Here is a 13,149-nt window from a genome sequence, read left to right as displayed (position 1 = left end):
GCCTTCCAATGTCCACTGTAATGGACAGATAAAATATTTAAAATAAAATTTTGAAAGAAATGTTGGCAATCTCTTTTTTAGCCTTCAAACAATTGGGGAATTTAAAAAAAAAAAAAAAAAACATTTGGGAACTTTTTTCCCCCTGGTAGTCAGGAGGATATTTTGATTCACAGCTTGAGCATCGGCCTATACATGTGTAACAACAGGAACCGTGTGACTGTCATTACTAACTGGAATCATGCCCGAGAGTCATTTACAGATCCAACCAGGCTCTGTGTCAGGTCTGTTTTAGGCTCATGTTGCAGATGGAAATTACACTATTACAGCTAGGCCTACAACGTCAATATGTTCAGCGACTAGCCTACCAGTGTTTTGTTTTTGTTTTAGTGTCAAATAGTTTCATCTTCTATGACATTGGACCTACGGTGCAAATAGGCTACACGCAGACATGGCGATCATTAATTAATATGAAGTTGTAAGTAACAGCAAAGACTTACCTTGGCTTGTCGGGTCGGTCCAAAACTCAGACGGAGGCGACATCGGACTGTAGGAACTGACTGTCTGGAACAACGGTCGTTGAGAGGTAGCCTCGGCTAAAACTACAAAATAAATGGCAAAGTGCCGTAAAGTTGTTTGTCACGTGTGACGTCATTGCTAGAGTTTAAATAAGGGCGATTTTCACGAATCTAACCCTAGACAAGATGCAAACGTGACGCCAAATGCTTTCACTTACTCCTATCTATCAAACAAGACTTCATTATTTCCAGGGAAATAATTACACGGGCAGATAAAATTAATAGAAGCATGCAGCCCCATTGGGACCCATTCATTCTTTACTTGGCTGCGAGAACATAGCTGCAGTGCCACTCCTGGCCACCACCAGCTAGTGGTCGTTCTTGTACAAGATTCCATTTTCTTTGTCTCAGCTGACATAGCAGTTAGCTGATTCGTTCCTTCTGATGACGCCTCAACCGTGGCACCTCTCGAGGCGAAAAGTATTATTACGCCGGCCGAATATCTACATACGCCTCGGAGACAGTAGTTCGTCATTACACGTTGCGAATTTGAATAGCCTTGCAGTGCGGACTAATCCGAACTGAGGTTTTAAATCCTCCATATAAGTCTTTCTTTTTTATGAACTGAATGTCTGTTTGTTCGGAGGCTGTGGAGCGAAGTTAGGTTTCTGAAGCACTTTTCGAGGGTCACCTTCCGGCCTAATACCAGTCAGTGTGTCAGCGTACAATATCGCCCCCTTGTGGCCACATTAGCTAATGAAGATAAAGCTGCTTGAGTGATATGACATGTGGCATTATTGAGGGAAGAGACATTTATGCCATCAGTATTTATCCTTCATATCGCTCAAAAGCACGGTGTGATGCATACTGTGTATTATGGTGCATGTCTTTTGTGTCCTCTTTGACAAACTGACCAATTTGTTTTTTTTCACTTGTTCTTAGCCTACACACATATTGATTACCATGGTGCCATATGTAATAACAGTTCACTTTGATGTGAATTATTTCCACATTTACATCGTGAAATGTTTTTCTTTTTTTGTATGCATATACAGCTGTGTCCCGTGCACCTTGTAAACTTGTTATGGTGATGGCACAGTTAACATGCAAAGAGATGAGAGACATGCAAAACCATGTCTATGAGAAGTCCCATTGTGAAAAAAGGTTTTCTTTAATTATCTTCGAAATGACACAAGAAGTATCATTCTTGTTAAGCATGTCATTCCATGACCATGTGTAGCGTCCGACACAAGTGTTGTTTTCCTCGCACTACAACAGCGGCGTCGGCACTGTCCGAAATCTGTAAAACCTGTTCTGGCTTCGAAAAATTGAATTGAAGTGAATGGGACCGTAAAGTCCAGAGTTGCTGCGGGTTCAAAATTCTAGCTCAGGACCACAGGAGAGCAGTCGCACCTGCCAGACAACCCCGCCCCTTAAATGGACACTGTGTGAGATTTTTAGTTGTTTATTTCCAAAATTCATGCTGCCCATTCACTGATGTTACCTTTTTTATGAATACTTACCACCGGCATCAAATTCTAAGTATTCATTATGAATGGAAAATTGCACTTTTCATAGACCTACATGAAAAGGGGATCTTCTCCATGGTCCACCATTTTGAATTTCAAAAAATAGCCATTTTTAGCTGCAAAAATGGCTACTTGGACCATACAGGAAAATATTTGTTTATTACTTAGTAAACTTTCATGTAAATATCAAATTTGGCGATAGCCAACCCAGTTTCAATGAGCAGCATAGTTGCAGTACCTTTTTTGACCATTTCCTGCACAGTGTCCCTTTACCTATCTAACCTAGCGTCCTCACGCAGTACCCGTGGCTTCAATTGGCTGACTACCTGCCTTCGTGTCTCTCCCCGACTTCGTGTCATTCTAAACAGCAGGCTGAAATCAGGAAGCTGCGCTGCCATCTTACCTCGACTAACTCAGCTGCCAAAAACAGTTTTAGTTGTAAAACAAGATGTTTTGGGAAGGATTCACATTTCATGACACCTACCTCCTCACTTCGATAAAGGAGTCATCAGTACCACTAATTTAACGTTGTATCAGAGACGGTAGAGTACAGTGATGCGCGGGCTGACCCAAAGTCAGCGGGCGTTTGCAGTTAACCGCGGTCGACCGCAGGCACGGGTTATGAAATAATATTTTTTAATGATATTCGGGTCGGTTGCGGTCGGTCAGGACCTTTGAAATGATGCAGAATGTTATAGTAAGCCTAGTATAACCTATACTAGCTATAGTCTAGTATACCGAGACATTTTCCTTCGAAATAGATCAAGCTTATTTGGCTGAATAACTACGATGCTGCCCCACCAGCTCTGCAGGAGACATGAGGCTTTTGAGATACTGCAAATGCCCGGCAAACTATTCGAAATAACCACAAATAACTCAGTAATTCTGCTAATTAACCTACATTTTCAGGGTCACTGAATCTAATGGTGGAAGTTTTATTGTTCTCTGACATTTTGTTACCATACAAAACGTGTGTGTGTGTGTGTGTGTGTGTGTGTGTGTGTGTGTGTGTGTGTGTGTGCGCGCGCGCGTGTGTGTGTGTTGCAGGTGCTCTGCTCCTGCTCTGCTCTCCAATATGATGATCTGGCTTCTCATCACCAGCACACTGCTGGGAACTGCAGGTACTCATTGCGTGAAGGCCCATTCATATCCTTTTTAAAAATGATCATTACATATGAAATCACTCAGACATAACATATTTAACCCTCTACTGCATGGTGTTGCCATATGCCAACATTTGACCTTTTCCAGTTTCTCTAATAGATGGCATACTATAAACTGTGTATTTACACATGTTTATGATGAGAGCCTTTTATTTTGAAACAAAAAAACTTTCAGGTCACATGATTAAGAAATAAACACAGGAAGCCCTTTTTCATCACCTCCTTTGGTGTACGGAGTTCATCACTCAAAGCCTCCCTAATATTACTAACATTTCAGTCCAAAATATTGTTATAAAAAACATGATCTGTTATAAGTAAACTGCTATTTTCCCATCACTAAAACAACTTTAGATGCAAAGATTCTTTTGTAAAATGGCAAAATGTAATTGTTGATATGGCAACTACATGCAGTTATGGGACGACATGTAGATCATTCCCATTGGAATGACTTAGAACTAGATTAGTATGACTATACAGCAGGGGTCCCCAAACTTTTTTCTCTGGGGGCCACATTATCGATTCTGACTGTGATCAGGGGCCGGGATCATTCATGTGGGCTTTATACTTGGCCATTGCCTGTTACAACCATAATTTCTAGCACAAAATAGTCATTACAAGTCATTTGCAGAAAAAGTGAGTACTTCACATGTTTTCCAATTTGAAATACCACAGGTATTCCTTTTAGTTTCTAATAACCATGTAAAAATACCAAGGAAAGGTTAGAAAAATATGGTGATTGACAGTTTATGAGTGATACAATATAAATGGTAGGCCTGTTTATATTACAGTGAGATGAAAAACTATTAAGACAAGATAGGATTGCTTCTTTGGGACAGTTTAAATGGTGAGGTGTAGAGAGGTGGAGGGCCGGTCAAAGGGGCCTGGCAGGCCGCATCCGGCCCCCGGGCCTTAGTTTGGGGACCCCTGCTATACAGTATGTGCACTTCCTTCGTAATTTTTGTGCCCAATTAACCACGTATACTTAAATTTGTAATTCTAGTCATGTGTAATGCTACAATGCATTGTAAAAGTTTGCAAATAAGTGTAAAGAGCCTTTTTGGCAGCTTTCATGTCTTTAACATTGGAAAGCAATATACTAGCCTCTTACTTCAGAGGGGGTCGCCGGCGGGCCAATTCACTATTGCTTAAAATACTCAACTACATCATAACAACATTGCTATGACAGTACAGAGAGCCTTAAGTAACATATTAAGACAGAGCCATTACAATTTTGGTGACAGTAAGGTTATTACATAAGGCTCTGCGCTAAGGGGTTAAAGAATTCTGAAGGAAAAGTTCTCTTTTTTTGAGGGGGGGGGGGGGGGGGGGTGCAGATTCCACAAGATTCCACGACTGCATATAGCAAAAAAATTAGCTAATTAGCTAAATTAATTAGCTAATTAGCTAAAAAGATAACAGATCAGCTCTGGCAAAAACTGAGAGACCACTTAGAAATGTTCAGTTTTTCAGATTTAGCTATGGATAGGTATGTGTTTGAGTAAAACAAACATTGTTATTTCATTCTATAGACTACAGACATCATTTCCTCTAAATTTCGAAAGAAAATATTTAGATCATTTATTTGCAGAAAATCTCAAATGGTCAAAATAACACATAAGATGCAATGTTTCCATGAAAGGCAAAGAAAACAAGATGACATTAACTTAAAAGCAGCATAATAGTATAGTATTACCTTAGGAAGAATTCAGAAATCAATATTTGGTGAAATAAGCCACATTAGCAGTCATAGATTTCATGTGTTTTGGTATACGTTCCATTAGTCCTCATGGTTATTCCAGGCCTGGTGTAAGAATTCAAGTTGCTGAGCTTAGGTTGGTGGCTTGTGACCATCCAGCTTCCTCTTGATCACATTCCAGAGGTTTTGAAAGGAGTTCGGGCCTGGAGTTTGGGCTGGCTGACCATGTCAGGGTATTGATCTGGTGGTCCTCCATCCACAGCTTAATTGGCCGAGCTGAGGGGCTGGAGCATTGTCCTTCTTTAAAAACAAACGATCTTCTGCGTTCAGAGGAGTTGTCAGAACAGAACTCTAGCACTGTACTAGGAGATGTGTGTTCCCGTTGAATGTTGCTGCACAGTGCTGCTTCTTCTGACATGATGGAGATGTGTCTCTCCCTTGCTGAACTGCCTCTGTCCTGCTGCCTCTCTCACTGCCCTGTTCTCTTCTCTCCCTTTCTCTCTCTCCCTCATTTCTCTCTACTGCTGTATCTCTCTCTCTCATCTCTCTCTGCTCCTGCATGGGCGCGATCACACAGACCACGGATTTTACAGTAGGAGGCGGATGTGTTCTATTGTTTGTCAATGAAAATGAGCGGATTATGCGTCTACTATCAGCGCAAGGCGGGTTGCGGATTCTCCGCCTCTCCGCGCCGGGCGGATCGAGTTTAAAAAAGTTCAACTCAAGGCGGAATTAGAGATGGGATTTATGGCTCTTTTTCGGGATCCGGTTCTTAGTGGCTCGTTCCTTTCAAAGAGCCGTTCAAAAAACTGGCTCTTTTGGCTCTTTTTTAAATGATTTATTCATTGTTAAGAATGTAATATTTTGACTCCACCTCAAGGTAATTTTGTCCAAACAACAACTGATTATTCTGCTGCTTCTAAACACCGTTTTTGCCTCTCTTTGAGGCAAACAATTGTGTTTTTTTCCCAAATTGAATTACTCTAGTCGAGGTCATGTGCTTAAAATGAATGAAAAATGAACGAAATAACGGTCGAGTGGCTCCCCCAGCTGTGATCCGGTTCCCATCGTTCACTTCAGGGAGCCGTTCAAAAGAACCGGCTCGTTCATGAACGACACACCTCTAATCCGCGGCGGATTTCCGGATGTTCGATAGGAGACCGTTATCAACATTCATATCAGATTCACTATCCAACGTTAGGAGAGCAAGAAAAGAGCTCGTCTTCTATTCATTTTACATAGATGAATGGACAAAGCATTTTGTGTATGTTTTCACAACATTTAACGACACAACACCATCGATTAGGCTACGTTGCGAGTGACAGTTGAGTCGTTACGTTGCCTAGTCACCACATTCATGGGCAGTGGATCGGCGCTTGGTGTGGTCACTTCTGATTAATCAGCTGGACACGCATCGCAGATTGTAGGCAGAAATCCGCGGTCTGTGTGATGGCGAACTCTCTCTCTTCCCCCTCTCTCTCACTGTCTCTCTTTCCCTCTCTCTCTCTCTCTCTTTCATTCTCTCTCTACTCCTCTATCTACCCCCCCCCCTCTCTCTCTCAATTTTCAATTTCGATAGGCATGACAGAACAGGTGTTGGTATTGCCAAATTATACAAGTACATGACATGTAGTAACATAAGTACCTGTATCAATAGTAACAATAATGTAATAACATAATAAAAACATACCAATGAAAGGTGTGTGTGTGTGTGTGTGTGTGTGTGTGTGTGTGTGTGTGTGAGAAGGCCCGTTCATACAGCATGTCTCGCTCTCTTTGTCCTGCTCTCTCTCTCTCTAGGTGCTGTCAGTGGAATTACAGGTCCTGATGGTCCAGTGGTGGGTCTGGTTGGTGATGATCTGCAGCTGCCATGTCATGTGAAGTCTGGAGTGAATGCAGTGGATGAAGAAATCATTTGGAAGCGGGGGGATAAGATGGTCCACCATTACCTCCGCCACACTGATCGCACTGAGCAGCAGCCACCAGAGTACCGCGGCCGCACCAGCGTGTCCAGAAAAGGACTGCAGACAGGAGACGCATCATTCACACTCACCAACGTCAGCCTCTCTGATGCTGGAGAGTGCACATGCAGAGTGAGGGCAGATACCTGGTATGATGATGCTGAAGTCACTGTCAAAGTGGAGGGTAAGTGTGTGATGGTGACAAAGAGAGAGAGTGTGTGTGTGTGTGTGTGTGCAGGGGCGGAGTGGCCCACCTTTTCCCACCGGGAGAATTTTCCCCTTGGCGGCCCTCTTTAAAAAAACAAAAAACAAAGCGAACATGGTTTCCTAACCAAAAAGACAAAAGCCACGAAATCTGCAGTCGTTCAACCTGAAGTGGAGAATTGTAGCCTACACCTTGATGAAATGCACAGCCAGTGGTGTAGCCTAGTCTACGTAAAACGCAGGTATACGCACCCATTTCAAAATTTCAGGGATTACAGTATACCCACTTAAAATTGATTGATCCATTATTTACAATAGCACAAATATATACAGTAGACTATACACACATCAAAAAATGCTCAAATATACAGTATACCCACTTCAAAAAGTAGACTAGGCCTACACCACTGGAGCCATCATCACAGTCCAAAGCATTCATAGGCCTAGGTTAGGCTATCACGCTACTGTTCCATGCAAATGTGCACTCCACTGTCATTTTGACAGTTTGAAATTGAAATATCGTTTAAGGAAGACAGGATGAGCATGGGCACAAAGTTTTGGGTGTGGGGATTTTTAGAAGAGTAGGCTTACAAAATATAGTAGCTTACAAAAAGTCTGTCTACATTGTGCAATAAACCCACCATGCAGCAAATAAGCCAAACTTAGCTACTTCAAACCACAACCATAAGTCAACAAAATGTATAACCAAACGGTGTAGGCCTACCTTAAAACGCTGTCTTCTCACAGCAAATGTCTTTGTTTCTTGCAATCACTCTACTTTAATCCACAGCTTATTAGCCTACACACCCAGCACTGGTCACATCAGAATCTTGTGTGGTAATTATTTTGTTCCATTTCTTCAGACATAGGCTACATCCTAAATGTACCACATATAAATATATGTATGATAATAATATTATTTCGACTATAAGGAGATATACTGGTAGGTCTAACAAATCAAAACAAAACCCATTGCTTCTGTTAGGTGCAGTTATCTTGCTTCTGTTAGGTGCAGTTATCTTCCTTACCACTTGGTGGAGTCTGTTCGTAACCCAAGTCAATAACCACAGAGCAAGTGAATCAGGACTGGAAAGACTGTAAACTGTAACAGTCGTGTGGAAATCGGAAAATAAATCATAATTTATTCATATTTCCATCCTTTGGTAACCAATATACATATCACAGGTTCTTCAAATACTGAAAACGAAACTGTGTTACTAAGATCTTGTAAACTTCCGCGATCTACGGTGTATGAAAATTATCAGTAGAGAAGGGGTGTGGCCAATTTACTGTTTGACACCGTCAGTGAGGTATTGCCGTCTGGTATACGGTATAAATACTGGCTGGTCACTTAGCGCTTAAACAGGGTAGTGGAAAGTGGGAAGGCAGTACTTATAAGTACCGTATCTAAACTTCAGGGCCGGTTGGGAACGCAGTGCGGCCGCATTATTACATTTCACGGCCGCGGCCCACCGGGACAAGTCCCCGATCTCCCGACGGCCACTCCGCGCCTGTGTGTGTGTGTGTGTGTGTGTGTGTGTGTGTGTGTGTGTGTGGGTGTGTGTGTGTGTGTGTGTGTGTGTGTGTGTGTGTGTGTGTGTGTGTTTTTTGGGACCGTGTGTACCTCTATACCATGTGTGTGAGTCTGGCTGGTGTGCACCCTCAGATCATCACCAACGAAAGGAACCCAAATCTTGAAGTCTAGAGTGCAGCTTCTCTCTAACAAGTGTGTGTGTGTGTGTGTGTGTGTGTGTGTGTGTGTGTGTGTGTGTGTGTGTTTGGGGTGGGGCTGCGAAATAGAGCGACGCCCGGGTTGTAACCGGTTGGGAATTCACTCTGCGTTGTGTTGAATAGTTGATATAAGGATGACTCCGTGACAAGATTGCAGATCCAAAGCTTTAGTGAGGGTTCTGGAATAGACATAGCACAGAATCACCATGGGGCTTGGGCTGCACACTCCCACTCCTCTTCCCACAGCATACAGAGGACAGGGCAAGTTTTAACAATAAACATTTAACAGTATCCCTAAATATGGTGAAAACATAAGAAAAACATTTGAAATCGCTAGGTTAAGAGAAGTGCTACAAAAATCCTAGCCTGCTCCTCATAATAAATTCAGTGTGCCCTGGCTAGCTAGCTTAGCAAAACTCCGCTAGCATAAAGGGCGAGTTAGCTAAGTTGCCAGGGTCACATTTCCATTTCTACACACATTATACACAAACAACGAAAATAAACACACACCTGGAATATCACAGACATAGCACAGAATCACCATGGGGCTTGGGCTGCACACTCCCACTCCTGAGAAGACCATAAAAAGGAATGCTAAATGACCATCCTGATCCTTTCAAATGTGCTATGCAAGTTGGGATTGAGCATTGGGGCGGTGTTTCACTGAGGAGTGTGTGTGTGTGTGTCTGTGTGTCTGTGTTCTCTTCAGCTAAGGTCTCCCGTCCTAGTGTGAGTGTTGTGAGTCTGGGTGATGGGCGAGTGCGTCTGCAGTGTGAGTCTGAAGGATGGTCTACAGAGCCGCAGGTCTATTGGCTGGACAGCAGGGGGCAGCAGATCGCAGCAGATCCCACTTCATTCCGGAGGCTGCCATCAGGCCTCAGAGTGACCAGCAACATCACGGTGGAGGAGAGACAAGGCTACAACTTCACCTGTGTGATGAACAGCGCGGCTCAGTGGAGGGAACAGACAGTTGAAGTACCACGTGAGTACCCCCACTGTGGCTCATTCTACACTCTCTGATCTGAGACGAGTTGATGATGAAAGCACTCACATTTGACACACCTGATTGGCTGAAAATGTGTATCTCCACACACCGAAAGCACTCCCCCTAGGATTGTCTGTGATAGTGTCCACTCTCCACAGAAAACAAATTGAAAACATGAAAGCAGATTATTCCATGCACACCAAAGGGCGGTATCAGCGTGGCGCATAGACAGGCCCGTGAGCGGGAGCCCAGACAAGTTGCAACTTGAAAATAGAGCTCGACTCGAGTCCATTTTCTGCTGTTCGCCTGGTCTTCGGTAAGCTAGCACCCCCGGCCTAAACTGTCAACATTAACGAAATTAATGCAGCGTCAATGCAAAATGGCAAAACAATGAGTAAAGTATGACATTGGTGCATGGAGAAACTACAGGCCTACATTTCAGCCATTTATATTTTGAGAAATTACATTACACAAGATTTCACCCATGACATATATAGTAAAGTAGTACATTCTCATTTATATAAAAAAATGCAGTACAGTGAATTGTTTCTGTTTACAACACACTTCCATTCGTCCCTCATGCAGGGGTCTATGCAATGAAAAAAGGAGCACAGATAAGAATTTTGGAACACTGTGAAATTTCTTGACACCATTTAACCACAGACAATAAGGGTCTATGAGAGTAGGCTATGCCTTTTCCCCCATACATAGGCGTACACATTCTACATTAGGGTTGCTGGTCAGTTTTTCAAAATCCCTCCCAGTAAAAGGGCTGAACAACATACTACATATTTATGTCTATACACATTCGTTACGCATTCATTTCTATATGCAGCCCCATGTCTCCTCTGCTGTGTCAATGAAGGCCTGTCGCCTAACTCATTATCATACAACTGTAAAGCAAAGCCTGGGGAGTGTCCGTAAACTCATCCCAACTTCCCCTTCTCTGAAGTTTTTTTATTGCTCCCAAACCCAAGTTAACTTTTTTTTTTAAAACTATCTTCGTGTTGGAAATGTACACTTTTAGTAGAATGGCTGTGTAAAATGGTTTTTGTGCATTTTATGTTTTACAGGCATGACGTCATGTGCGTCATCAGAATCTTCAGTTTGAGTTTGAATATTGGAATGTCAATTAAGTTAACCGCTTCTTCTTACGTTGGTCTTTGTACAGTGCAGATGTGTTTTAACTAAAGGCTTCTCGTCAACTAAAATCTCCACATGACTCGTCTCTCATCATTTATCTACATTTAAAAACCAATAGGTTATGGGCCCAGGACATGCTGAAAAGAAGCCGTGATAGTTCTTTGGAAATACTTCGAGAGAAGAGAGAAGAATGATGTCGGAAGGTTTGAAGGTTTCAATTGTTCCGCTGAACGGCTCTAACTATCCAACATGGAAAGTGCAATGTCAGATGGCGTTGGTGAGAGATGGACTTTGGGGAATAGTGAAAGGTGAAGTGGCAACTCCTCTACGAACGGAAAAGGAGGAATATCCGAAGTTTGTGGCGAAGCGGGACCGCGCGTTGGCTACGATTGTGTTGTCAATTGAACCATCGCTGCTTTACCTAATCGGAGACCCGCGGGACCCTGCCACTGTCTGGCGCAAGCTCGCAGATCAGTTCCAAGCAAGAACGTGGGCAAACAGGCTGTCGCTGAGGCGCAAACTTCACGGTTTAACCCTGAAAGATGGTGAGTCTGTTCAAGATCATATTAAGCAAATGATTGAAACGTTTGATGCGCTGTCAATAATTGGAGATCCGATTGATGAAGATGACCGCGTAGTTTACCTACTCGCGAGTCTGCCAGAGTCATTCAACATGATTGTGACAGCATTAGAAGCAAGTGTTGATGTGCCGAAAATGGAAACGGTGACTGAGCGCTTACTGCATGAAGAGCGTAAAATGAAGCAACGTGATGCAGATGCAAACGGTGACGCGAAAGCAATGACCAGTAAACAGAAATTTAAAGGGAAAGGTCCCAAATGTCACCACTGTGGAAAGTTTGGCCACATCAAACGAAATTGCAGAAACTTGCTTAGGAGTGAGCAAAATGATGAAAAGCAAAGCCAAAAAGGATCAAAGCAAAAATCAAACAAGGCTGAAGTGAAAAGAAAAAATGACAATGAGTGTGTAGGTCTAGTAGTGAGTCAGGCATTATCAGTGAAATCTGGAGGAAAAATGAATAGTTGGATTGTGGACTCTGGAGCTACCTGTCACATGTGCAATAACAGGAAGATGTTTATTGAATTTGAAAGCTCACAGCCAATTCAAGAAGTTACTCTTGGTGATGGATATTCAGTTGAGGCTACAGGAAGTGGCTCTGTCATGCTCAACATGATACTTGCTGATGACAAAATTCAAAAATGCAAGCTGAGTAATGTGCTGTATGTACCACGCCTGTCCTACAACCTGCTCAGTGTGTCCATGGCAACTCAGTCTGGAAAGACTGTGAAGTTCAGTGCTAATGAATGTAGCCTAATGGATGCTAATGGAAAGCCAATTGCAATTGCAAAGAAAGTGGATAGCTTGTACTATGTTCACTGCCAAGAACACAAAGAGGCTCATTCAGCTGCAACAGAGAGCGCGCACAAGGAGACGAAGGGAACCACATGGCACCGGCGCTTCGGTCACCTTGGAGTGCAAAATCTGAAGAGGCTAGCGAAAGAGCAACTAGTGGATGGACTGGACTACGATGTCCTACAGGACACTGACTTTTGCGAGTCATGTGTTGAAGGGAAACACCATCGTGCCCCATTCCCATCTGATGGCAGAAAAAGAGCTACTGAACCACTTGGCTTAGTGCACAGTGATGTGTGTGGAAAAATAAATGAAAAGTCACTGAGTGGAGCAGAATATTTTCTGACGTTCATCGATGACTACAGTCATTACGTGTGGATGTATGTCCTGAAACACAAAGACGAAGTGTTCAACAAGTTTGTTCAGTGGAAGGCAGAAGTTGAAACATACAGTGGGAGAAAGCTGAAAGTTCTCCGCACTGACAATGGAGGAGAGTACACGTCAAAGGAGTTTGACGCGTTCCTGAAGACAGAAGGAGTTCGACACGAACTCACAGTGCCCAAGACTCCTGAACAAAATGGGGTAGCAGAGAGGATGAACAGAACACTCGTGGAGACAGTGAGGTCAATGCTGGCTGATGCAAAGCTGCCACAGAAGTTCTGGGCTGAAGCGCTAGCAACAGCAGTGTATCTGAGAAACAGAAGTCCGACCAAAGCTGTAGCAGACATGACACCCTATGAAGCCTGGACTGGAGAGAAACCAACCGTGAGTCATCTCCGTGTGTTTGGATGTGATGCCTATGCTCACATACCAAAGGATGAAAGGAAAAAGTTGGACCCAAAGGCAAGGA

The 13,149-nt window shown here is 43.1% G+C and overlaps 1 protein-coding gene across 1 annotated transcript; it reads left to right on the top strand.

Moving 5' to 3' along the window:
* The first annotated feature begins 3,119 nt into the window (after positions 1–3,119).
* Positions 3,120–9,819, top strand: LOC134443238 (butyrophilin subfamily 3 member A2-like). Its single transcript, XM_063193115.1, has 3 exons — positions 3,120–3,165; positions 6,704–7,048; positions 9,509–9,819. Exons 1-3 carry the CDS (start codon positions 3,120–3,122, stop codon positions 9,817–9,819), a joined length of 702 nt encoding a protein of 233 aa, XP_063049185.1.
* Positions 9,820–13,149: the final 3,330 nt, after the last annotated feature.

The sequence above is a fragment of the Engraulis encrasicolus genome, unplaced genomic scaffold (genome assembly GCF_034702125.1).
Source record: "Engraulis encrasicolus isolate BLACKSEA-1 unplaced genomic scaffold, IST_EnEncr_1.0 scaffold_29_np1212, whole genome shotgun sequence".
Lineage (NCBI taxonomy): Eukaryota > Metazoa > Chordata > Actinopteri > Clupeiformes > Engraulidae > Engraulis > Engraulis encrasicolus.
The sequence above is the reverse complement of the archived record's forward strand: the minus strand, read 5'-3'. Positions and strand labels throughout refer to the sequence as shown.